Below are 27269 nucleotides of genomic sequence, written 5' to 3'. Positions count from 1 at the left end.
CAGATTTTGAACACCCTGAGTAACAATGCCTGTTGATAAAGAATTACAAATCCTCCCCATATCTCCTAAAATTAGCCGCCAGTCCAGCCCTGGTCCTTAATTACAGATGTTTTTTTCGAATATGCAAATTAGCTTTTCTGACTCATGTCTGGTGTTTGTGACTCTTCTCTCTCTCTCTCCGGCTGGCAGTGAGCTACGCTCCGTTATTCTGCGGAGCCCAAACCTTCCATTTTGACAACATAATAATAGATATAAAAATATTTTTTTTTTTTTTTTTCTGTTTTTATAATAAATTACAGTAAACACATAAAACTCTTTTTAAACAATCCATAACATCCAAAAAAAACAAACACAAAATAGTAAATGATGAGCAGTTTGGGTAATTCTTCACTGCTTACGTTGACTTTGAACCACCACATGAAACATCACGTCCATATTTGTAGATTTTTAGTGGTGGTGTTTGTAGAGTCCTTTAATCTCTGTTTTAAACTTTATAAGGAAAGTGTTGGATCATTTGATGTCGGGTTCTCTTTAGGAATATTCTTCTAGAAAATAAAAGCAAATGCTTACAAGGATAATACACACAGTGATGTCACAGTACAGGGATAATACACACAGTGATGTCACAGTACAAGGATAATACACACAGTGATGTCACAGTACAGGGATGATACACACAGTGATGTCACAGTACAGGGATAATACACACAGTGATGTCTCAGTACAGAGATAATACACACAGTGATGTCACAGTACAGAGATAATACACACAGTGATGTCACAGTACAGGGATACTACACACAGTGATGTCACAGTACAGAGATAATACACACAGTGATGTCACAGTACAGGGATAATACACACAGTGATGTCACAGTACAGGCATAATACACACAGTGATGTCACAGTACAGGGATAATACACACAGTGATGTCACAGTACAGGGATAATACACACAGTGATGTCACAGTACAGGGATAATACACACAGTGATGTCACAGTACAGAGATAATACACACAGTGATGTCACAGTGCAGAGATAATACACACAGTGATGTCACAGTACAGGGATAATACACAGTGATGTCACAGTACAGGGATAATACACACAGTGATGTCACAGTACAGGGGATAATACACACAGTGATGTCACAGTACAGAGGATAATACACACAGTGATGTCACAGTACAGGGGATAATACACACAGTGATGTCACAGTACAGGAATAATACACACAGTGATGTCACAGTACAGGGATAACACACACAGTGATGTCACAGTACAAGGATAATACACACAGCGATGTCACAGTACAGGGATAATACATAGTGATGTCACAGTACATGGGTAATACACACAGTGATGTCACAGTACAGGTGTAATACACACAGTGATGTCACAGTACAGGATAATACACACAGTGATGTCACAGTCCAGGGATAATACACACAGTGATGTCACAGTACAGGGATAATACACACAGTGATGTCACAGTACAGGGATAATACACAGTGATGTCACAGTACAGGGATAATATACACAGTGATGTCACAGTACAGGGATAATACACAGTGATGTCACAGTACAGGGATAATACACACAGAGATGTCACAGTACAGGGATAATACACACAGTGATGTCACAGTACAGGGATAATACACAAAGTGATGTCACAGTACAGGCATAATACACACAGTGATGTCACAGTAAAGGGATAATGCACACAGTGATGGCACAGTACAGGGATAATATACACAGTGATGTCACAGTAGAGGGATAATACACACAGTGATGTCACAGTACAGGATAATACACACAGCAATGTCACAGTACAGAGATAATACACACAGTAATGTCACAGCACAGAGATAATACACACAGTAATGTCACAGTGCAGGGATAATACACACAGTGATGTCACAGTACAGGATAATACACACAGTGATGTCACAGTACAGAGATAATACACACAGTGATGTCACAGTACAGGATAATACACACAGCGATGTCACAGTACAGAGATAATACACACAGTGATGTCACAGTGCAGGGATAATACACACAGTGATGTCACAGTACAGGATAATACACACAGTGATGTCACAGTACAGAGATAATACACACAGTGATGTCACAGTACAGGATAATACACACAGCGATGTCACAGTACAGAGATAATACATACAGTGATGTCACAGTACAGGGATAATACACACAGTGATGTCACAGTACAGGATAATACACACAGTGATGTCACAGTACAGGGATAATACACACAGTGATGTCACAGTACAGGGATAATACACACAGTGATGTCACAGTACAGGGATAATACACACAGAGATGCCACAGTACAGAGATAATACACACAGTGATGTCACAGTACATGGATAATATACACAGTGATGTCAAAGTACAGGGATAATGCACACAGTGATGTCACAGTACAGGGATAATACACACAGTGATGTCACAGTACAGGGATAATACACACAGAGATGTCACAGTACATAGATAATACACACAGTGATGTCACAGTACAGAGATAATACACACAATGATATCACAGTACAGGGATAATACACACAGTGATGTCCCAGTATAGGGATAATACACACAGTGATGTCACAGTACAGAGATAATACACACAGTGATGTCACAGTACAGGGATAATACACACAGTGATGTCACAGTACAGAGATATTACACAAAGTGATGTCACAGTACAGGGATAATACACACAGTGATGTCACAGTACAGGGACAATACACAGTGATGTCACAGTACAGAGATAATACACACAGTGATGTCACAGTACAGGGATAATACACACAGTGATGTCACAGTATAGGGATAATACACACAGTGATGTCACAGTACAGGGATAATACACACAGTGATGTCACAGTACAGGGATAATACACACAGTGATGTCACAGTACAGAGATAATACACACAGTGATGTCACAGTACAGGGATAATACACACAGGGATGTCACAGTACAGGAATAATGTACACAGTGATGTCACAGTACAGGATAATACACACAGTGATGTCACAGTACAGGGATAATACACACAGTGATGTCACAGTACAGGGATAATATACACAGAGATGTCACAGTACAGGGAAAATATACACAGTGATGTCACAGTACAGAAATATTACACACAGTGATGTCACAGTACAGGGATAATATACACAGTGATGTCACAGTACAGGGATAATACACACAGTGATGTCACAGTACAGGGATAATACACACAGTGATGTCACAGTACAGGGATAATGTACACAGTGATGTCACAGTACAGGATAATACACACAGTGATGTTACAGTACAGGGATAATGTACACAGTGATGTCACAGTACAGGGATAATGTACACAGTGATGTCACAGTACAGGGATAATGTACACAGTGATGTCACAGTACAGGATAATACACACAGTGATGTTACAGTACAGGGATAATGTACACAGTGATGTCACAGTACAGGGATAATGTACACAGTGATGTCACAGTACAGGATAATACACACAGTGATGTCACAGTACAGGGATAATACACACAGTGATGTCACAGTACAGAGATAATACACACAGTGATGTCACAGTACAGGATAATACACACAGTGATGTCAAAGTACACGGATAATACACACAGTGATGTCACAGTACAGGATAATACACACAGTGATGTCACAGTACAGAGATAATACACACAGTGATGTCACAGTACAGGGATAATACACACAGTGATGTCACAGTACAGGGATAATACACACAGTGATGTCACAGTACAGAGATAATACACACAGTGATGTTACAGTACAGGGATAATAGACACAGTGATGTCACAGTACAGGGATAATACACACAGTGATGTCACAGTACAGGGATAATACACCCAGTGATGTCACAGTACAGGGATAATATACACAGTGATGTCACAGTACAGGGATAATACACACAGTGATGTCACAGTACAGGGATAATACACACAGTGATGTCACAGTACAGGGATAATATACACAGTCATGTCACAGTACAGGGATAATACACCCAGTTATGTCACAGTACAGGGATAATATACACAGTCATGTCACAGTACAGGGATAATACACACAGTGATGTCACAGTACAGGGATAATACACACAGTGATGTCACAGTACAGGGATAATACACACAGTGATGTCACAGTACAGGGATAATACACACAGTGATGTCACAGTACAGGGATAATACACACAGTGATGTCACAGTACAGGGATAATACACACAGTGATGTCACAGTACAGAGATAATACACACAGTGATGTCACAGTACAGGGATAATATACACAGTGATGTCACAGTACAGAGATAATACACACAGTGATGTCACAGTACAGGGATAATATACACAGTGATGTCACAGTACAGGGATAATACACACAGTGATGTCACAGTACAGGGATAATATACACAGTGATGTCACAGTACAGAGATAATACACACAGTGATGTCACAGTACAGGGATAATATACACAGTGATGTCACAGTACAGGGATAATACACACAGTGATGTCACAGAACAGGGATAATATACACAGTGATGTCACAGTACAGAGATAATACACACAGTGATGTCACAGTACAGGGATAATATACACAGTGATGTCACAGTACAGGGATAATATACACAGTCATATCACAGTACAGGGATAATACACACAGTGATGTCACAATACAGGGATAATATACACAGTAATATCACAGTACAGGGATAATACACATAGTGATGTCACAGTACAAGGATATACACACAGTGATGTCACAGTACAGAGATAATACACACAGTGATTTCACAGTACAGGGATAATATACACAGAGATGTCACAGTACAGGGAAAATATACACAGTGATGTCACAGTACAGAAATATTACACACAGTGATGTCACAGTACAGGGATAATATACACAGTGATGTCACAGTACAGGGATAATACACACAGTGATGTCACAGTACAGGGATAATACACACAGTGATGTCACAGTACAGGGATAATGTACACAGTGATGTCACAGTACAGAGATAATACACACAGTGATGTCACAGTACATGGATAATATACACAGTGATGTCACAGGACAGGGATAATACACACAGTGATGTCACAGTACAGGGATAATATACACAGTGATGTCACAGTACAGGGATAATATACACAGTCATATCACAGTACAGGGATAATACACACAGTGATGTCACAGTACAGGGATAATACACACAGTGATGTCACAGTACAGGGATAATACACACAGTGATGTCACAATACAGGGATAATATACACAGTCATAGTATCATAGTATCATAGTATATAAGGCTTGAAGGAGACGCAAGTCCATCAAGTCCAACCTTCAATAATTAAATAAATGTTTTATCCCAATAACCCGTGATATTTTTTCTCTCCAGAAAGTTATCCAGGCCTCTCTTGAGCATGTACATAGAGTCCGCCATAACAACCTCCTGCGGCAGAGAGTTCCATAGTCTCACTGCTCGTACAGTAAAGAACCTTTGTCTATGGTGATGGTAGAACCTCCTCTCCTCTAGGTGTAGAGGATGCCCCCTGTCTATGGTGATGGTAGAACCTCCTCTCCTCTAGGTGTAGAGGATGCCCCTGTCTATGGTGATGGTAGAATCTCCTCTCCTCTAGGTGTAGAGGATGCCCCCTGTCTATGGTGATGGTAGAACCTCCTCTCCTCTAGGTGTAGAGGATGCTCCCTGTCTATGGCGATGGTAGAACCTCCTCTCATCTAGGTGTAGAGGATGCCCCCTGTCTATGGTGATGGTAGAACCTCCTCTCCTCTAGGTGTAGAGGATGCCCCTGTCTATGGTGATGGTAGAATCTCCTCTCCTCTAGGTGTAGAGGATGCCCCCTGTCTATGGTGATGGTAGAACCTCCTCTCCTCTAGGTGTAGAGGATGCTCCCTGTCTATGGCGATGGTAGAACCTCCTCTCCTCTAGGTGTAGAGGATGCCCCCTGTCTATGGTGATGGTAGAACCTCCTCTCCTCTAGGTGTAGAGGATGCTCCCTGTCTATGGTGATAGTAGAACCCCCTCTCTTCTAGGTGTAGAGGATGCCCCCTGTCTATGGTGATGGTAGAACCTCCTCTCCTCTAGGTGTAGAGGATGCCCCCTGTCTATGGTGATGGTAGAACCTCCTCTCCTCTAGGTGTAGAGGATGTCCCCTGTCTATGGTAATGGTAGAACCTTCTCTCCTCTAGGTGTAGAGGATGCCCCCTGTCTATGGTGATGGTAGAACCTTCACTCCTCTAGGTGTAGAGGATGCCCCCTGTCTATGGTGATGGTAGAACCTTCTCTCCTCTAGGTGTAGAGGATGCCCCCTGTCTATGGTGATGGTAGAACCACCTCTCCTCTAGGTGTAGAGGATGCCCCTGGTCTATGGTGATGGTAGAACCTCCTCTCCTCTAGGTGTAGAGGATGCCCCCTGTCTATGGTGATGGTAGAACCTCCTCTCCTCTAGGTGTAGAGGATGCCCCTGTCTATGGTGATGGTAGAATCTCCTCTCCTCTAGGTGTAGAGGATGCCCCCTGTCTATGGTGATGGTAGAACCTCCTCTCCTCTAGGTGTAGAGGATGCTCCCTGTCTATGGCGATGGTAGAACCTCCTCTCCTCTAGGTGTAGAGGATGCTCCCTGTCTATGGTGATAGTAGAACCCCCTCTCTTCTAGGTGTAGAGGATGCCCCCTGTCTATGGTGGTGGTAGAACCTCCTCTCCTCTAGGTGTAGAGGATGCCCCCTGTCTATGGTGATGGTAGAACCTCCTCTCCTCTAGGTGTAGAGGATGTCCCCTGTCTATGGTAATGGTAGAACCTTCTCTCCTCTAGGTGTAGAGGATGCCCCCTGTCTATGGTGATGGTAGAACCTTCACTCCTCTAGGTGTAGAGGATGCCCCCTGTCTATGGTGATGGTAGAACCTTCTCTCCTCTAGGTGTAGAGGATGCCCCCTGTCTATGGTGATGGTAGAACCACCTCTCCTCTAGGTGTAGAGGATGCCCCTGGTCTATGGTGATGGTAGAACCTCCTCTCCTCTAGGTGTAGAGGATGCTCCCTGTCTATGGTGATGGTAGAACCTCCTCTCCTCTAGGTGTAGAGGATGCTCCCTGTCTATGGTGATGGTAGAACCTCCTCTCCTCTAGGTGTAGAGGATGCCCCCTGTCTATGGTGATGGTAGAACCTCCTCTCCTCTAGGTGTAGGGGATGCCCCCTGTCTATGGTGATGGTAGAACCACCTCTCCTCTAGGCATAGAGGATGCCCCCTGTCTATGGTGATGGTAGAACCCCCTCTCCTCTAGGTGTAGAGGATGCCCCTGGTCTATGGTGATGGTAGAACCTCCTCTCCTCTAGGTGTAGAGGATGCTCCCTGTCTATGGTGATGGTAGAACCTCCTCTCCTCTAGGTGTAGAGGATGCTCCCTGTCTATGGTGATAGTAGAACCCCCTCTCTTCTAGGTGTAGAGGATGCCCCCTGTCTATGGTGATGGTAGAACCTCCTCTCCTCTAGGTGTAGAGGATGCCCCCTGTCTATGGTGATGGTAGAACCTCCTCTCCTCTAGGTGTAGAGGATGCCCCCTGTCTATGGTGATGGTAGAACCTCCTCTCCTCTAGGTGTAGAGGATGCCCCCTGTCTATGGTGATGGTAGAACCTCCTCTCCTCTAGGTGTAGAGGATGCCCCCTGTCTATGGTGATGGTAGAACCACCCCTCCTCTAGGTGTAGAGGATGTCCCCTGTCTATGGTAATGGTAGAACCTTCTCTCCTCTAGGTGTAGAGGATGCCCCCTGTCTATGGTGATGGTAGAACCTTCTCTCCTCTAGGTGTAGAGGATGCCCCCTGTCTATGGTGATGGTAGAACCTTCTCTCCTCTAGGTGTAGAGGATGCCCCCTGTCTATGGTGATGGTAGAACCACCTCTCCTCTAGGTGTAGAGGATGCCCCTGGTCTATGGTGATGGTAGAACCTCCTCTCCTCTAGGTGTAGAGGATGCCTCCTGTCTATGGTGATGGTAGAACCTCCTCTCCTCTAGGTGTAGAGGATGCCCCCTGTCTATGGTGATGGTAGAACCTCCTCTCCTCTAGGTGTAGAGGATGCCCCCTGTCTATGGTGATGGTAGAACCTCCTCTCCTCTAGGTGTAGAGGATGCCCCCTGTCTATGGTGATGGTAGAACCTCCTCTCCTCTAGGTGTAGAGGATGCCCCCTGTCTATGGTGATGGTAGAACCACCCCTCCTCTAGGTGTAGAGGATGTCCCCTGTCTATGGTAATGGTAGAACCTTCTCTCCTCTAGGTGTAGAGGATGCCCCCTGTCTATGGTGATGGTAGAACCTTCTCTCCTCTAGGTGTAGAGGATGCCCCCTGTCTATGGTGATGGTAGAACCTTCTCTCCTCTAGGTGTAGAGGATGCCCCCTGTCTATGGTGATGGTAGAACCACCTCTCCTCTAGGTGTAGAGGATGCCCCTGGTCTATGGTGATGGTAGAACCTCCTCTCCTCTAGGTGTAGAGGATGCCTCCTGTCTATGGTGATGGTAGAACCTCCTCTCCTCTAGGTGTAGAGGATGCCCCATGTCTATGGTGATGGTAGAACCTCCTCTCCTCTAGGTGTAGAGGATGCTCCCTGTCTATGGTGATGGTAGAACCTCCTCTCCTCTAGGTGTAGAGGATGCCCCCTGTCTATGGTGATGGTAGAACCCCCTCTCTTCTAGGTGTAGAGGATGCCCCCTGTCTATGGTGATGGTAGAACCTCCTCTCCTCTAGGTGTAGAGGATGCCCCCTGTCTATGGTGATGGTAGAACCTCCTCTCCTCTAGGTGTAGAGGATGCCTCCTGTCTATGGTGATGGTAGGACCTCCTCTCCTCTAGGTGTAGAGGATGCCTCCTGTCTATGGTGATGGTAGAACCTCCTCTCCTCTAGGTGTAGAGGATGCCCCCTGTCTATGGTGATGGTAGAACCTCCTCTCCTCTAGGTGTAGAGGATACCCCCTGTCTATGGTGATGGTAGAACCCCCTCTCCTCTAGGTGTAGAGGATGCCCGCTGTCTATGGTGATGGTAGAACCTCCTCTCCTCTAGGTGTAGGGGATGCCCCCTGTCTATGGTGATGGTAGAACCTCCTCTCCTCTAGGTGTAGAGGATGTCCCCTGTCTATGGTGATGGTAGAACCTCCTCTCCTCTAGGTGTAGAGGATGCCCCCTGTCTATGGTGATGGTAGAACCTCCTCTCCTCTAGGTGTAGAGGATGTCCCCTGTCTATGGTGATGGTAGAACCACCTCTCCTCTAGGTGTAGAGGATGCCCCTGTCTATGGTGATGCTAGAATCTCTTCTCCTCTAGGTGTAGAGGATGTTCCCTGTCTATGGTGATGGTAGAACCTCCTCTCCTCTAGGTGTAGAGGATGCCCCCTGTCTATGGTGATGGTAGAACCTCCTCTCCTCTAGGTGTAGAGGATGTCCCCTGTCTATGGTGATGGTAGAACCACCTCTCCTCTAGGTGTAGAGGATGCCCCTGTCTATGGTGATGCTAGAATCTCTTCTCCTCTAGGTGTAGAGGATGTTCCCTGTCTATGGTGATGGTAGAACCTCCTCTCCTCTAGGTGTAGAGGATGCCCCCTGTCTATGGTGATGGTAGAACCTCCTCTCCTCTAGGTGTAGAGGATGCCCCCTGTCTATGGTGATGGTAGAACCCCCTCTCTTCTAGGTGTAGATGATGCCCCCTGTCTATGGTGATGGTAGAACCTCCTCTCCTCTAGGTGTAGAGGATGCCCCCTGTCTATGGTGATGGTAGAACCTCCTCTCCTCTAGGTGTAGAGGATGCCTCCTGTCTATGGTGATGGTAGGACCTCCTCTCCTCTAGGTGTAGAGGATGCCTCTGTCTATGGTGATGGTAGAACCTCCTCTCCTCTAGGTGTAGAGGATGCCTCTGTCTATGGTGATGGTAGAACCTCCTCTCCTCTAGGTGTAGAGGATGTCCCCTGTCTATGGTGATGGTAGAACCTCCTCTCCTCTTGGTGTAGAGGATGTCCCCTGTCTATGGTGATGGTAGAAACTCCTCTCCTCTAGTTGTAGAGGATGCCCCCTGTCTATGGTGATTGTAGAACTTCCTCTCCTCTAGGTGTAGAGGATGCCTCCTGTCTATGGTGATGGTAGAACCTCCTCTCCTCTAGGTGTAGAGGATGCCCCCTGTCTATGGTGATGGTAGAACCTCCTGTCCTCTAGGTGTAGAGGATGCCTCCTGTCTATGGTGATTGTAGAACTTCCTCTCCTCTAGGTGTAGAGGATGCCTCCTGTCTATGGTGATGGTAGAACCTCCTCTCCTCTAGGTGTAGAGGATGCCCCCTGTCTATGGTGATGGTAGAACCTCCTGTCCTCTAGGTGTAGAGGATGCCCCCTGTCTATGGTGATGGTAGAATCTCCTCTCCTCTAGGTGTAGAGGATACCCCCTGTCTATGGTGATGATAGAACCACCTCTCCTCTAGGTGTAGAGGATGCCCCCTGTCTATGGTGATGGTAGAACCTCCTCTCCTCTAGGTGTAGAGGATACCCCCTGTCTATGGTGATGGTAGAACCCCCTCTCCTCTAGGTGTAGAGGATGCCCGCTGTCTATGGTGATGGTAGAACCTCCTCTCCTCTAGGTGTAGGGGATGCCCCCTGTCTATGGTGATGGTAGAACCTCCTCTCCTCTAGGTGTAGAGGATGTCCCCTGTCTATGGTGATGGTAGAACCTCCTCTCCTCTAGGTGTAGAGGATGCCCCCTGTCTATGGTGATGGTAGAACCTCCTCTCCTCTAGGTGTAGAGGATGTCCCCTGTCTATGGTGATGGTAGAACCACCTCTCCTCTAGGTGTAGAGGATGCCCCTGTCTATGGTGATGCTAGAATCTCTTCTCCTCTAGGTGTAGAGGATGTTCCCTGTCTATGGTGATGGTAGAACCTCCTCTCCTCTAGGTGTAGAGGATGCCCCCTGTCTATGGTGATGGTAGAACCTCCTCTCCTCTAGGTGTAGAGGATGCCCCCTGTCTATGGTGATGGTAGAACCTCCTCTCCTCTAGGTGTAGAGGATGCCCCCTGTCTATGTTGATGGTAGAATCGCCTCTCCTCTAGGCGTAGAGGATGCCCCCTTGTCCTGGTCACAGGCCTAGGTATAAAAAGATCTTTGGAGAGATCCTTGTACTGTCCGTTCAGGTATTTGTACATTGTAATGAAGTCTCCCCTCAGTCGTCTTTTTTCTAAACGGAATAATCCCAAATTTTGTAATCTGTCAGTGTAATCCCCCCATTCCCCTAATAATCCTGGTTGCTCTCCTCTGCACCCGTTCCAGCTCTATTATATCCTTTTTATACACTGGTGCCCAAAACTGTACACAATATTCCATGTGTGGTCTGACCAGGGATTTGTATAAGGGCAGAACTATGTCTTTATCATGAGAATCTATTCCTCTCTTGATACATCCCATAATTTTATTTGCTTTAGCAGCAGCCGCCTGGCTCTGGTCACTAAAATTAAGTTTACCATCCACCAATACGCCCAAGTCCTTTTCAGCTTCAGTTTTACTAAGTAATTGACCGTTTAGAACATAATTATACTTTTTGTTTCCATGGCCCAAGTGCATAACTTTACATTTATCTACATTAAACCTCATCAACCATTTCTCTGCCCATCCCTCAAGCTTCCACAAATCCCTCTGTAATGCTAAACTATCGACCTCAGTATTTATTACTTTACACAGCTTAGTATCATCTGCAAATATTGAAACTTGACTGTGTAAACCCACTACAAGGTCATTAATAAAAATATTAAAAAGAAGTGGCCCCAATACTGACCCCTGTGGCACTCCACTGGTAACATCAACCCAATCTGAGAATGTGCCATTAATGACCACCCTCTGTTTTCTATCACTAAGCCAATTACTTACCCAAATACACAGATTTTCTCCTATTCCCAGCAGTCTCATTTTATATACCAACCTTTTATGTGGCACGGTGTCAAATGCCTTTGAGAAGTCCAGATATACAACATCCACAGCGTCCCCCAGATCCAGTCTTGAACTTGCCTCCTCGTAGAAACCAATCAGATTAGTCTGACAGGACCGATCTCTCATAAACCCATGCTGACGCTGGGTTATAAGGTTGTGCACAGTGAGATACTCCAGGATAGCATCTCTAATAAACCCCTCAAATATTTTCCCAACCACAGCAGTTAGACTCACGGGTCTGTAGTTTCCAGGATCGCTATTTGATCCTTTTTTGTATATTGGTACCACATTTGCTATGCGCCAGTCCTGTGGAACATAACCAGTCCTCAGTGAATCTTCAAATATTAAAAATAACAGTCTGTCTATCACGGTACATAGTTCATGCAGAACCCGGGGGTGTATGCCATCTGGCCCCGGTGATTTATCTATCTTAGTGGTTGCGAGGCGGCGCCGTACCTCTTCCTGGGTTAAACTGTTGACATTATAAAAAGAATTTACATTATTTCTCATTGTGTCTTCCACCAGGGGATTTTCCTGGGTAAAGACAGTTGAGAAGGCGACATTCAGTAGACTGGCCCTTTCCTCATCTCCTTCCACCATGACCCCCATGTTATTTCTAAGGGGACCCACACTCTCTGTTTTTAGTTTCTTATCATTTATATACTTGAAAAATAATTTGGGATTATTTTTCCTCTCCCTAGCAATATTACTCTCAGTCTCTATTTTTGCGGCCTTTATCTGCTTTTTACAGGATTTATTTTTCTCTCTATAATCCTGTAATGCCTCATCGCTACCTTCACGTTTTAGCACCTTAAACGCTTTATCTTTCTCGCTTTAACAGTACATGTCACAGTACAGGGATAATACACACAGTGATGTCACAGTACAGGGATAATACACACAGTGATGTCACAGTACAGGGATAATACACACAGTGATGTCACAGTACAGGGATAATACACACAGTGATGTCACAGTACAGGGATAATACACACAGTGATGTCACAGTACAGGGATAATACACACAGTGATGTCACAGTACAGAGATAATACACACAGTCATGTCACAGTACAGGGATAATACACACAGTGATGTCACAGTACAGAGATAATACACACAGTGATGTCACAGTACAGGGATAATACACACAGTGATGTCACAGTACAGGGATAATATACACAGTCATGTCACAGTACAGGGATAATACACACAGTGATGTCACAGTACAGAGATAATACACACAGTGATGTCACAGTATAGGGATAATACACACAGTGATGTCACAGTACAGGGATAATACACACAGTGATGTCAGAGTGCAGGGATAATACACACAGTGATGTCACAGTACAGAGATAATACACAGTGATGTCACAGTACAGGGATAATACACACAGTGATGTCACAGTCCAGGGATAATACACACAGTGATGTCACAGTACAGGGATAATATACACAGTCATGTCACAGTACAGGGATAATACACACAGTGATGTCACAGTACAGGGATAATACACACAGCGATGTCACAGTACAGGGATAATACACACAGTGATGTCACAGTACAGGGATAATACACACAGTGATGTCACAGTACAGGGATAATACACACAGCGATGTCACAGTACAGGGATAATACACACAGCGATGTCACAGTACAGGGATAATACACACAGTGATGTCACAGAACAGGGATAATACACACAGTGATGTCACAGTACAGAGATAATACACACAGTGATGTCACAGTACAGGGATAATACACACAGTGATGTCACAATACAGGGATAATACACACAGTGATGTCACAGTACAGAGATAATACACACAGTGATGTCACAGTACAGGGATAATACACACAGTGATGTCACAGTACAGGGATAATACACACAGTGATGTCACAGTACAGGGATAATACACACAGTGATGTCACAGTACAGGGATAATACACACAGTGATGTCACAGTACAGGGATAATACACACAGTGATGTCACAGTACAGGGATAATACACACAGTGATGTCACAGTACAGGGATAATACACACAGTGATGTCACAATACAGGGATAATACACACAGTGATGTCACAGTACAGAGATAATACACACAGTGATGTCACAGTACAGGGATAATACACACAGTGATGTCACAGTACAGGGATAATACACACAGTGATGTCACAGTACAGGGATAATACACACAGTGATGTCACAGTACAGGGATAATACACACAGTGATGTCACAGTAGTAGAGCTCAGCATATATTAGTGATACTTGTGTCTTATGTAGTTGACTCACATTCAAAGCAAATATTCTTCTTGTTCTGTGCCCAGTGACCTCTCCCCCCGGCAGGAGACAGTGGCTCAGGTCGTGGTCCTCGCACCAGTCTCCCCCGCGCTGTGTTACGCAGGTTGTATTGTGGTAATAACATGTTTTGGAGGATGTGGGTGATGTCTTATTTCCTGACTTGAGGCTTTGAAGCCGCTCTGTGGGTTTAGGACTGTGCAGGGGAATATGTTCCCGCTGTATCTGTAGGTCAGTAATGTGGAGGGACCTGACACCTTCTCAGCCGTAGTTACACATTATTAATGGGGGTCTTCCCAGGACTCCCCCCCCCCCCCCTCTCGGACTATACGCGGCTATGATCAGAGTTTTGCTTTTACAGCTTGCACTTTGCGGGAAGCCGGGGGTGAGGGGAAGTTTTCGTTGATTTCATTTTGACACATGTAAGACCTTTTGAACACTTTCAAAATTCTTATGGGAGGCGAAATGGTGTAAAGGTGTCAGTTCGTAAATTATTTTTCGTTAACGTGTTCACAGTGGGGCATAATGCTTCTTGTATTTTGATAGATTTAATATTTTGGGCTGCAGAGCTTTCTAACTTCCTTTTATTTCATTTATTTTCCAAATTATTATTTCAGGCCCCTAGGGTACTTTAACCTAAGGGGGTCTGATCTGTTATACCATATACTGTCATACTGCTACATTGTGCCTATACCACTTCTCTATTACAGTCTGCCTCTTGTAGAATGTAACAGAGTCTGACGAATGGTAACACCTTAGGGGCTCCTAGCTGTCATGGAAGCTGATCAGCACCCTCCGATGAAATAAGGGAGGTGCTAATCACAAGCTTTAGTTAGCAGCAGGTGCCAAGGCTTTTATAGGATGCAAGGAGTTAGTATTGGGGACGCGGACAGTGGGCCCCTCACGGACCCCATCTGATCAAAACAGGCTCATATTCCATCAAGGGGACATCACATATTGGGAAGTCATCGCTCCCACCACCATATCATGCCGCAAGTGATTTACTCATGCAACACCCCTGCCAATGCATAGGCAAGGTGGTTGTTGCGGATAGTGCTCTCTCCTTGTCAGGTTCTATCTGGTGAACCTGCGCAACTCATCCAGAAGCTTCTGCTAGGTAAACTTAGTGATTGCAGCTGTAGCCACTGCCTGGTAAGGCAAGAGTTAACTGGGCAGGAGCACATAGTCTTAGGTCTTAAGTCTTCGTCTTCTGAGAGAACCAGACCTCATGGTCTTAGACTACATTCACACTGCCGTTGCCCGCCGTACCGTACCGTACCATAGCGGGCAACAGCAGCGCGCGGGGAGAGGAGGTGAGCGCAGCCGTATTACAGGAAAAGATAGGACATGTCCTATTTTTTCCGGGTACGGAGCGGTACGGTGCCGTACGTGTGTTGCACCGTACTGCGATGTACGCCCGACAGGTTATGTAGGGTTCACCTGGACTGGTGGAGGAAGTTGTGGAGGCGTAAGGGTTAATAGTTATAAGTGCACTTTAAGGGGAGGAGGTTTGCTGCAGAGCACTTTCCTCCTCCCCTCTTGTTTCCTGTATATAAGGGGAGCAAGTCTCCTCCCTCTTCCTCTCTTGATTGCGGCACTCAAGGAAGCAGTCCCTCCCTCCCTAATTTATTGGTTGTTTTAAATTTTACTGTTTTGTATATTTGTGTTTCTTTAGTTCTGCAGTCACAGCAGGCGGAAAATGGAGATTTGAGATGTGTACTTTGCTCGTCTGGCCGACTTGCCATCTGGGAGTCCAGATGGGCATCGTGCAGTCCCGAGCCGTTTTACCGTTGGATGGAGATTTCTTTCACCAAAAGTGCCTAATGTTTTCCAATAATGTTTGAGATTGTTAAACAATAATTGTTAATAAATGCTGTGACCGGTTTTCCACCACCCAACATGAGCCTCAATGTCGACGTTATTTGGGTTTACTACGGGTTGATTGAATGCTGTTTTGTAAAGTGCCGGTTTGAGATATAGATGCTAAGAAGGGGGTAGTCATTCATTCCACCAGTCCGCTCCCGTAGGGCGCCGTGCACCCATTGCCGTCTATGGGGGACGTATATCGGCCGTATATACGTCGGCCGTATATACGCCCCCCATACGGTCGTGTGAATGTAGCCTTAGTCTGCAGAGAGCAGTGAGGAAAGTGAGAGACTCCATCTTGGAGCACAGCAAGCAGTATATTTCAGTGTTGCATCAGCCATTGTCCTAATAACAGGAACCACAGGAGCCTCAGGCCACTGCCTAGCACCAAGGGCTAGTCAGGAGACTTAAGCCCCAGAGCTGAGATCCACCACCCGGACTCAGTTCTGTACCATCTGTACCAGCCCAGCCTGAAACTACTCCCAGGCTGCATGTAAAGTTCCTGTGGACCGGCTCTCCATGACTCTTCCAGCTTGCTAAACCTGCTGTTATCATTTGACCATTGCCTGCTGTTGAATAAAGAACTGTAAGTTGATTTGCACAACGTTGCCTCCTTCTGATCCCTGGATACGGCTGTTACCCCCACGGGCTTCCCCATCCATCACCCAGGGACTCAGGAGTTGCCCCAGGAAGAACCAGTACCACAGCCTCTCCATCTATATAATTTCTTGCACACACCACCTGTTGGAGACCTGCCAGGCTGTAGGACAGCCCTCCGGTCCCCATACCAAGCACCGTGACACTAGCGCGCCTAGCCCGCAACCGCCAGACACCCCGGCTGCCTCCAGGCCCCAAGAAAAGGCTGAGCCGCGGTGGGGGATGTTGCACTTACACACACGGGTCTCCTCATTCAGGTCCTGTACATAGGGATGATCTCTGCAGGGACCGGCCAGCTCATACACCGAAGAAAATGTGGAAGCTGGAATTCTCTGCTGTCCGCTTCTCTCCGCCCCGGGGGGCTGTCCCCTGGTGCTGGCCTGTATAAAAAACATAATATAATATAATAAATCTGTAATAAAGTAAATACCTTTCCCTGTAGTGTATACCTTGGGTTTCTTGACTTCAGAATATACAGTATGGATGTTGTCTTGTCTCTGCTCCGATACTGGTTGGCGGGGTGGGGGTCTACTTGGGGGGTTATTTGGGGAATTGTTGTCTCCTTTTGAGCACATATCTATCAAGAATAGAAAAAAAAAGCAAAGGCACATTACAAGCATACCTCCCAACTTTTGGACAAGAGAAAGAGGGACAAAAGCCCCTCCCCCTTTTTCTAAACCACGCCCATTGTCCCACCCACCCACAAGCATAGTATAATATCAACCTTGACGGTCCCCACATAGTAAAGTGCCCGTTTCTTTGGCCACCCCCCCAACCCCATGGACCCGTATAATATCCCATAAAGCAATCCTGTAGCCTCCTGTCCTCCAGCCTCCTCCTGTAGCCTCCAGTCCTCCAGCCTCGTCCTGTAGCCTCCTGGCCTCCAGCCTCCTCCTGTAGCCTCCTGTCCTCCAGCCTCCTCCTGTAGCCTCCTGTCCTCCAGCCTCCTCCTTCAGCATCCTCCACCTGTCCTACAGTCCCAAAGTCCCCTCTAGAATCCTCCTGTCCTCCGACCTCCCCCTCAAGCATCCTCCTGTCCTCCCCCTCAAGCCCCCTGTCCTCCAGCCTCCTCCTGTAGCCTCCTGTCCTCCAGCCTCCTCCTTCAGCATCCTCCACCTGTCCTCCAGTCCCACAGTCCCCTCTAGAATCCTCCTGTCCTCTGACCTCCCCCTCAAGCATCCTTCTGTCCCCCAGCCTCCTCCTCCTGTCCCCCAGCCTCCTCCTCCTGTCCCGCAGCAGCCTCCACCTGTCCCCCAGCCTCCTCCTCCTGCCCTTTAGCCTCCTTCTGTCCGCCAGCCTACTCAAGCATCCTCCTGTCCTCAGCCTCCACCTGTCCTCCAGCATCCTCCTCCTGTCCCCAGCCTCCTCCTCCTGTCCTCCAGCAGCCTCCTCCTGTCCCCCTGCAGCCTCCTCCTGTCCCCCTGCAGCCTCCTCCTGTCCCCCTGCAGCCTCCTCCTGCCCACCAGCAGCCTCCTCTTGTCCCCCTGCAGCCTCCTCCTGCCCACCAGCAGCCTCCTCTTGTCCCCCTGCAGCCTCCTCCTGCCCACCAGCAGCCTCCTTTTGTCCTCCTGTAGCTTCCAGCCCCCCCTGTCCTGCTCCTGTGCCCCAGCCCTCCCTGTCCTCCTGTAGCCTCCAGCCCCCCCCTGTCCTCCTGTAGCCTCCAGCCCCTCCTGTCCTTTAGCCTCCTCCTCCTGTCCCCTAGCCTCCTCCTCCTGTCCCCCAGCCTCCTCCTCCTGTCCCCCAGCCTCCTCCTCCTGTCCCGCAGCAGCCTCCACCTGTCCCTCAGCCTCCTCCTCCTGCCCTTTAGGCTCCTTCTGTCCCCCAGCCTACTCAAGCATTCTCCTGTCCTCAGCCTCCACCTGTCCTCCAGCATCCTCCTCCTGTCCTCCGGCATCCTCCTCCTGTCCTCCGGCATCCTCCTCCTGTCCTCCGGCATCCTCCTCCTGTCCCCCAGCCTCCTCCTCCTGTCCCCCAGCCTCCTCCTCCTGTCCCGCAGCAGCCTCCACCTGTCCCTCAGCCTCCTCCTCCTGCCCTTTAGCCTCCTTCTGTCCCCCAGCCTACTCAAGCATTCTCCTGTCCTCAGCCTCCACCTGTCCTCCAGCATCCTCCTCCTGTCCTCCGGCATCCTCCTCCTGTCCTCCGGCATCCTCCTCCTGTCCTCCGGCATCCTCCTCCTGTCCTCCGGCATCCTCCTCCTGTCCTCCGGCATCCTCCTCCTGTCCCCCAGCCTCCTCCTCCTGTCCCGCAGCAGCCTCCACCTGTCCCTCAGCCTCCTCCTCCTGCCCTTTAGCCTCCTTCTGTCCCCCAGCCTACTCAAGCATTCTCCTGTCCTCAGCCTCCACCTGTCCTCCAGCATCCTCCTCCTGTCCCCAGCCTCCTCCTGTCCTCCAGCATCCTCCTCCTGTCCCCAGCAGCCTCCTCCTGCCCACCAGCAGCCTCCTCCTGCCCACCAGCAGCCTCCTCCTGCCCACCAACAGCCTCCTCCTGTAGCTTCCAGCCCCCCCCTGTCCTGCTCCTGTGCCCCAGCCCTCCCTGTCCTCCTGTAGCCTCCAGCCCCCCCTGTCCTCCGGTAGCCTCCTGTCCTCCAGCCTCCTCCTGTAGCCCCCTGTCCTCCAGCCTCCTCCTGTAGCCCCCTGTCCTCCAGCCTCCTCCTGTAGCCCCCTGTCCCCAGCCTCCTCCTCCTGTCCCCCAGCAGCCTCCTCCTGTACCGCAGCAGCCTCCTCTTGTTCCCCAGCAGCCTCCTCCTGTCCCCCACGAGCCTCCTCCTGCCCACCAGCACCCTCCTCCTGTCCTCCTGTAGCCTCCAGCCCCCCCTGTCCTGCTCCTGTAGCCTCCAGCCCCCCCCTGTCCTGCTCCTGTAGCCTCCAGCCCCCCCCCTGTCCTGCTCCTGTAGCCTCCAGCCCCCCCTGTCCTCCTGTAGCCTCCAGCCCCCCCCCCCCCCGCGTCCTCCTGTAGCTTCCAGCACCCCCTGTCCTCCTCCAGTAGCCTCCAGCCCCCCCCTGTAGCCTCCAGCACCCCCCTGTCCTCTTCCTGTGCCCCAGGTCCCCCTTTCCTCCTCCTGTAGCCTCCAACCCCCCCTCCCCCCCCCCCGTAGCCTCCAGCACCCCCCTGTCCTCTTACTGTGCCCCAGCCCCCCTTTCCTCCTCCAGTAGCCTTCAGCCCCCCCTGTAGCCTTCAGCACCCCCCTGTCCTCCTCCTGTGCCCCAGCCCCCCTGTCCTTTCTGTAGCCTCCATCCTCCTCCTGGCTCCTCTCCCTGTGCCCCCCCTGTCCCCTCAGTCTCTTACCTTCTGTCATTCCATCTTCTCCCCTGGATGCGCGGAGGGGGCGTGGCCAGCCGGGGGCGGAGCTCGCTCCTCACATGATTGGTGCAGACATCATGTGAGGAGGGAGCAGGGGCTGGTCCCGCCTCCTACCAGCCCCCATGCCTTGGCTGCTCTGCAGCTCTAAACTACGGGGGCTGGAGGAGGCGGGACAAAGCGGAAAAAGTGGGCGGGGCCCGGGACATTCTCTCCCCTTTCCGTGGCAGCGTGACAGAGCCCATAAAATGGGACTGTCACGCTGAAAGCGGGACGGTTGGGAGGTATGTTACAAGTGATGTACATAGAAGCTTAAAGGACACATGATGTAATGATGTGTATGGTCACCCCCCCATTGTGGAGCTGATTTATGGGCCAAATTTACCAATTTTACTAATAATATTATTTCTGAACATAGACTAAACTATAAAAAGACCTAAATATAAGAGGAGCCCCAGCTAAATTTATGATCAAAACACTATACAAACGGATATAATATCTGCCCCTCCCCATTTCCTCCTTCAAAGCCAATCAGCACCACCGTTAGTAGTCATGTGACCATTCTCTAAGGTTCTGACTCTTAAGAACCAGGAAGTGAAGGTATGAAACTGCCCTTTTGGCTCTTTTATTGCCCCACCTGAGATGGGTATAACTGTATCCGCTAGGAAAGCCTTGTTATTATATTGTAACGATGGACCGGTGGTCTGTTTGAATGAGGAATCCTGAAGATGTTCTCTCCCGATCCCTAATTTTGTCACTGAATGGACTGTACCATTTACCCACCCCTCGATCAAGTGATCCGTAGAAGAAATGTAAAGAAGTTTCCCCCTTACCCTTAGGGCAATGTTTTCTCTTTAGCACAATTAGCACCATAATGATTACGACAATGAGTAAGATGGGTGGAAGTACCGCAACAAGAATGACATCGAGAAGACTTTTATCTACGAAAAAATTAAAAAAAACAGTACAATAAGCCAAAAAATCCTGTACATACATCATAGAACATCTATCTGGTGACATATTGGGGGTCATTTACTAAGGGCCCGATTCGCGTTTTCCAGGCGTGTTAACCGAATATTTCCGATTTGCGCCGATTTTCCCTGTATTGTCCCGGGATTTTGGCGCACGCAATCGGATTGTGGCGCATCGGTGTCGGCATGCACGCAACGGAAATCGGGGGGCGTGGCCGAACGAAAACCCGACGGATTTGGAAAAACCGCCGCATTTTAATAAAAAATGTGTTGCGAAACTTGCACTTACCTTCACCAGGTATAGGCCGGTGAATTTCAGGGCATTCCAGAGGGCTTCGGGGAACTTCAGTGCAGCAGCGCCACCTGGTGGACGGCGGAGGAACTACCTTAGTGAATCACCGGAAGACCCGAATCCACCAGAGAACGCACCGCTGGATCGCGAATGGACCGGGTAAGTAAATCTGCCCCACTGTCCTATTTATACCTCAATGTCACTCATCTCCCAAAGGTTACTGTCTCTTTAAGTAGAGATTAACACATGGATAAGTGTGACCTTCCCCAAGAATATGATAAAAGGTCATGAAATATACAATAAAAATGGGAAAATAAGTTTCTTATATTTAGCTCTTATGATATATGATGACTTTAAGAACTTGGAAGGGGAGTTTAAAAATACAAATGATACAAATTAAGGACATAGAACCTCTAAGGACCTTTGTACTGTTGAGGATCGGAAGTGAATGGGAGCTTCCGACCCAACATGGAAATGGAGATGATCAACGCGGGAGACGTTTCGGAGTAGTTGCCCTTTGTTTTCAAGTCTCAAGTGGACTTGTCTGACAAAAGATGGTTCAGATCCCAGATCTCAGCAAGAAATCCCAAGTGTGCAACCAAAAATCAGGAAGACAACGTGAAGAACGTGCCTCAGAGGAGGTCCTGCCCGTAGATATGTAGGTGAATGTTTCCATATATTCCCAGAAATAGTAAGCAGAAAAAACCTACACAGATATGATCACCAGGCGAGAGGACAAGACTTTGTGAAGGACTGCTAGCATGTCATGAGTATGAAGACGAGTGCCACCCGGGTGGTGAAGGGGTAAGAGGTGGACTACGAAGAGCACAATATGGCAGGAAAGTGAAAGTGTAGATGACCAGGGAGAGGGTGCGGACCAGAATACACAACACTGAAATATTGGCATGATGCTGAGATGTTGTGATGTTGTCTATCCTAGAATTAGGTCCTTCTGAAGATGTCATGGTCAGGGCTGTGACACAAGTGTTATACCGATCAGCAAAATCTCATGTTCAAGCCATCAATGGCCTTTAATGTTCAGACTCAAACCTTTTATGGGTTTGGAAAAGAAAATGTGTAGCTACGTGTTGGTATTCCAGCTTGAGGGTTACTTACAGGGTCATTTTTGGGAGCAGAGGTTGGACTTTAACCCTGATGGACCGGCAGACTTTTGGTAGACAAATGCTTTGAGGCAAGGGTTGGGTTTGAGCAAGAACATATCGGGGGTCATTTACTAAGGGCCCGGTTCGCGTTTTCCCGACGTGTTACCCGAATATTTCCGATTTGCGCCGATTGTACCTGAATTGCCCCGGGATTGTGGCGCACGCGATCGGATTGTGGCGCATCGGCGCCGCATGCGCGCGACAGAAATCGGGGGGCGTGGCCGAACGAAAACCCGACGTATTCGGAAAAACCGCCGCATTTAAAAACCGAAAAAGTGTCGCTTGGGGAGCGCTTACCTTCACCTGGTCCGAGGTGGTGCATTCCGGCGCGATGAGATGACTTTCAGCGCAGCAGCGCCACCTGGTGGACGGCGGAGGAACTACCTTCTTAAATCCCGGCCGGACCCGAATCCAGAGCAGAGAACGCGCCGCTGGATCGCGAATGGGCGAGGTAAGTAAATTTGCCCCATCATCTCATAATGATGAGAGGACCACACCCTGTAGAAGGGTGATGCAGTAAAACCTAGAGATATTAGGTTTCAGTTTCTCTTTCATGAAGATGTTGGGAGTGTTTTTTGAGGTAGCCTGGGGCCTAAGCCTTCTAGGCCACCCAAACCACCCAAAATAAGGTTATACTGAGAAGGACCTTCAGCCATAAAATCTTTGTACATCTGTTCCTGCTCTCAATACACATGTACACAAGGGCCATTTCAGGACCATTGAAGGTTCCCTGAAAAGTCCTGAAACCGCAGATTAAAAAGCAGCAGAAGGGACACATCCTCCATTCCTCAAGAAGCTGATTCTAGTACCAGATGAAGGAGATGATTCCAGACTTGTAGGGGCCCTAATATTCATACACCCCAGGGCCCATGGCAGGCTTAATCCACCAATGGTTGGGAGATGTTGAGTTATTTTGATGTTGGATTATATTTGAATATATATATATATATATATATATATATATATATATATATATATATATGTGAATATAACTAAAGAAATCATAATTTTATGGGAACGTGTCCTCACACTGCTGTGCTCTGTGCATTGAGCTGTAAGTGAAAGCAGTAGCAGGCTTCTCATGGAATAGAACAAGTCATAAGAACAGAGGGGTATAGATGCACAGAGCTAAGGGCACAGCAGTGTGAGGACAAGGCCCCCAGTCTACATTTCAATACCTAGTACAGCATGATCATAACTGCAGTGCTGACCGATTGCCTTTAAACACTCTGTGCTGCTGTGAAGGTCTTACCTTGGGGTTGGCTGCAGGCGGAGAAGAGCGTATGCTCGCTTGATTCCTGGCTGATAGGATTCCTAGCTGTGCACCTATAGGTGCTGTTGGCGTTGTAGCTGGAGATGCTGATCTGCAATGTGCTGCTGTGGTGACTCAGGTCCTCGCCATCTTTCATCCAGCTGAAGGTCACGTTCTCCCCGGTCTGCACCAGGCACCTCATGGTGACCCTGCAGGTGTTGTTCTGGGCGTCCTCGGTGACACTGACCGTCAGATTTGAGATCTCCTCTGTTCCGGTGAAGATATAACAAAAGATTAATGTGGAGAAACAAATATCTTAGTGGGAATTTTTACGACTTGGGTTGGAGCTTAGCAAGATTTGGTGCAGATAAGTCAAATTTTTTTTGGTAACCTTGACCAACAAATAGGTGCAATAAAGTTTGACCTGAAGGTCAGAAATCTCACCATAGGCTCGGAGCTGGATCCTACAAAGATGTTCTCCATTTCCATTTTCGGCTGTAAGCTCCAAGTCCCTCTCATCGTCCTTCTGTAACCTTTGGATCACCACCGAGGAGTCCAACTCGTTGAAGTGATATCTACCGTCAGAATTATCATGCCGTGTGTGGGTGAGAAGATTGTACTCCAGCAATCTCTTTCTTGTGTTGTCCTCGGTGTATTTGAGGTGGACCCTCTCATATTTTTCTTCCTTTGGTAATCGATAAAGAACCCAAGGTTTTCCGAGGGCTCCGTTCAGTCTGATGACATCACAGAGTTTGCATTCACCTATGTACATGGAAAAATGTAGAAAAAAAAATTATTGGCATCTGCTCCTGGGACTGTGATTGGCTGCAGAGGTCACATGTTACCATGAAAATGGTAGGGAGGCCCATTCAGCCAATCTGGGGTGGACTTGACATTTTGAGGACCCAAGCAAACTTATGTCTTGAGGCCATACTAATGTAGACTCCACCACTTGGAGTGATACAGTGCATTCCATGTTTCTTCCTTCTCCTCTAGGTCTTGACTTGTCCGCTATCCACCAGTACTTGAGATTTCAGCAATATATGGAAGGTAGAAGATGTGAGAACGAAGAGGGGAGGACAGTGGGGCCAAGCAGTGCCATGTCACACCAAGGAGCAGACCAGGAGGACGCTGGTTTCCATCTTTCTCCAGGTAACCCAAAATAAGACACATTCTTAACAACTTGTCCAGATCAACCTTCACCCCACAGGAAAGAAATTATTCCAGGTGTAAGGGTAATATGATAAGGATATGACATCTATAGGGGTTACCCCATATATGTTGGAGTCCTGTATGTTAGGTCACATGTAAAATATCCATCAGGAACATCAACATGCAGGAGCCATAGGAGACTAGGATTTGGAGCGGTTGGTTATTTGGCCATTGGTTCACAGGTGTCTTGGAACTCCTGGTCCTCGGATAGGAGGAGAATCAAGAAGAGAGGGAGGTCACGTAGCTATGAAGGTTTTCCATGGGGCACTCTGGTATAGGTGACTAGTCCCCGACAGATGTTAGGGAGGCCCATGGTGGTAGCGGCAGGCCAGGGACGCACAGAGTAGAACAGACATCTTTGTACTCACAGTTCCATTGTTAGCAGACACCCAACAGCAGCCGGTAACAGGCTGGCTATGAGCAGGGCTGTAGATTGGCTGGCTGTAGCGGTAACATTTGTGGCTTTGAAGGAACTTCAGTGTGGGCCAGTGATCAGCTTCACTGACAAAAATCTCCAATGAGCCAGGTTGGCTCTGCTGCATCAGCAGCACGACAATCAGAAACATAAGTCATAAGACAATGACACTGATAAGTATCTCTGATAAGCCAGGATGGCTCTGCTGCATCAACAGCAGCAGGACAATCAAAGACATATGTCATAAGACAATGACACGGAGCTCCAGACAAAACCTCATTTTATAATTTCTTTGATATAGAACTTCCAGCCAATCAGCTGCCTGCTTAGCCTCTGAAATGTTACAATGTTACAATTGTATAAATATAGTTTAAATAACATTTAACCCTTTACTACAAATAGTATTGCACAAATAATGCTCTATTATCACCACTAGGTGTTAGCGTGGTGCCATGCATCCTAGCCGGGGGGAAGAAATATGTAATTACAGGGATCCTGGGCCTCATTAGCTGAATTACCCAAGTTATGAAATCTAATGGGGTGATCAGTCCCAGTAGACCGCTTGGGAAAGAACTTTATGGACCAGATTTAGTGCCCAACACCAGGACATTACATATGGCCTAGACATCCTCAGTACAGAAAGGATCCAGAAGTACCAGGAGAAGCAGTTATGTAATATTGGGGCAGATTTACTTACCCGGTCCATTCGCAATCCAGCGGCGCGTTCTCTGTGGTGGATTCGGGTCTTCCGGTGATTCACTAAGGTAGTTCCTCCGCCGTCCACTAGATGTCGCTGCTGCGCTGAAGTTCGCCAAGGTCCGCCGGAGTTCATGATCCATTGCTGGGTGCAGGTAAGCGCGTGTCCAGCAACACTTTTTTTTTTTAAATGCGGCGTTTTTTGCGAATCTGTCGAGTTTTCGTTTGGCCACGCCCCCTGATTTCCGTTGAGTGCATGCCGGTGCCGATGCGCCAAAATCCGATTGCGTGCCCCAAAAACCCGGGAAAAAATTTGGGTAACCCGCCGTAAAAACGCGATTCGGGCCCTTAGTAAATGACCCCCATTATCTTTCTCTACATATTGAAAGGATTTACGGGGGGTCTTTGGGTGGAGTCTATAGAGAAGTTGGAGACAGTTTGTAGACATGTTTAGTGTATGCAAGGTTTTGGGGGTCTTTCTGTCTATGTGCCACCCCCTAGACAAACACTTCATCTGAAATTGGCTTGGTAACATCCTAAAGATGGAGGAGGAGTTAAAGAAAAAGCAAAAAAATCCCATAGGACGCTAAGGGGGGCCATTTTTAGGGCTCCTCCCCCAGACAAGTACTGATGACAACATGTCCATTGTTCAGGCGACCACCAAGGCCACTAATCCGTTGAATTGCCACATGAAGAGTAGAAGTTCCTAGATCATAAACTGAGATTAGAAAACAGAGGGGCTCAGTAAACACCCCCAGGAGCACTTCATGCTCATTAGCATAATTATCAAAGTTGATTTTAGAAGGCAGGAGAACATACCACAGTCCCGGTGCCTGGATCTATGAGTAATGTAGTAATGTAGTAGATTTTCTTTAGGTTTTTTTTATGTTTCTACAGATAGAATTTTGACAATTCTCAGGACATTCTTCTAAATAGTAGAATTCACACAATCCTAAGTGACATAGATACAAAGTACAACATGTCCGGCAAAAAACAAGATCGGAATAATTGTGCCAAAAAAAGCAAAAAAAAAATATATATACACAGATGATCACCGTAACAAGGTTGACGACATTCACTAAGATCCAAAAACACTGTAAAAAAAAAATTTAAATAAA

At 47.7% G+C, this 27269-nt stretch overlaps 2 protein-coding genes across 6 annotated transcripts in view; one reads left to right on the top strand and one right to left on the bottom strand.

Annotated features, from left to right (window-relative positions):
- Window positions 1–27269, top strand: part of LOC140069355 (T-lymphocyte surface antigen Ly-9-like) — a 49002-nt gene that overhangs the window by 10381 nt on the left and 11352 nt on the right. For all 3 annotated transcript variants that reach the window (XM_072114956.1, XM_072114954.1, XM_072114953.1), the window contains exon 3: window positions 24825–24980. In XM_072114956.1, the coding sequence (XP_071971057.1) occupies window positions 24872–24980 (109 nt within the window). In that variant the 5' untranslated portion in view covers window positions 24825–24871. The remainder of the gene's footprint in view (window positions 1–24824; window positions 24981–27269) is intronic.
- The window catches only part of LOC140069354 (uncharacterized), a 31643-nt gene continuing 4656 nt past the window's right edge, over window positions 283–27269 (bottom strand). The window contains exons 2-7 of one of the 3 annotated variants that reach the window (XM_072114950.1): window positions 24273–24590; window positions 23829–24095; window positions 20984–21091; window positions 17303–17430; window positions 17089–17233; window positions 283–545 (exon numbers count right to left, since the gene is read on the bottom strand). In XM_072114950.1, the coding sequence (XP_071971051.1) occupies window positions 544–545; window positions 17089–17233; window positions 17303–17430; window positions 20984–21091; window positions 23829–24095; window positions 24273–24590 (968 nt within the window). In that variant the 3' untranslated portion in view covers window positions 283–543. The remainder of the gene's footprint in view (window positions 546–17088; window positions 17234–17302; window positions 17431–20983; window positions 21092–23828; window positions 24096–24272; window positions 24591–27269) is intronic. The other 2 variants (XM_072114952.1, XM_072114951.1) reach the window with 2 other exon arrangements.

The sequence above is a fragment of the Engystomops pustulosus genome, chromosome 7 (genome assembly GCF_040894005.1).
Source record: "Engystomops pustulosus chromosome 7, aEngPut4.maternal, whole genome shotgun sequence".
Taxonomy (NCBI): domain Eukaryota; kingdom Metazoa; phylum Chordata; class Amphibia; order Anura; family Leptodactylidae; genus Engystomops; species Engystomops pustulosus.
This window is presented reverse-complemented; position numbering and strand designations above follow the sequence as displayed.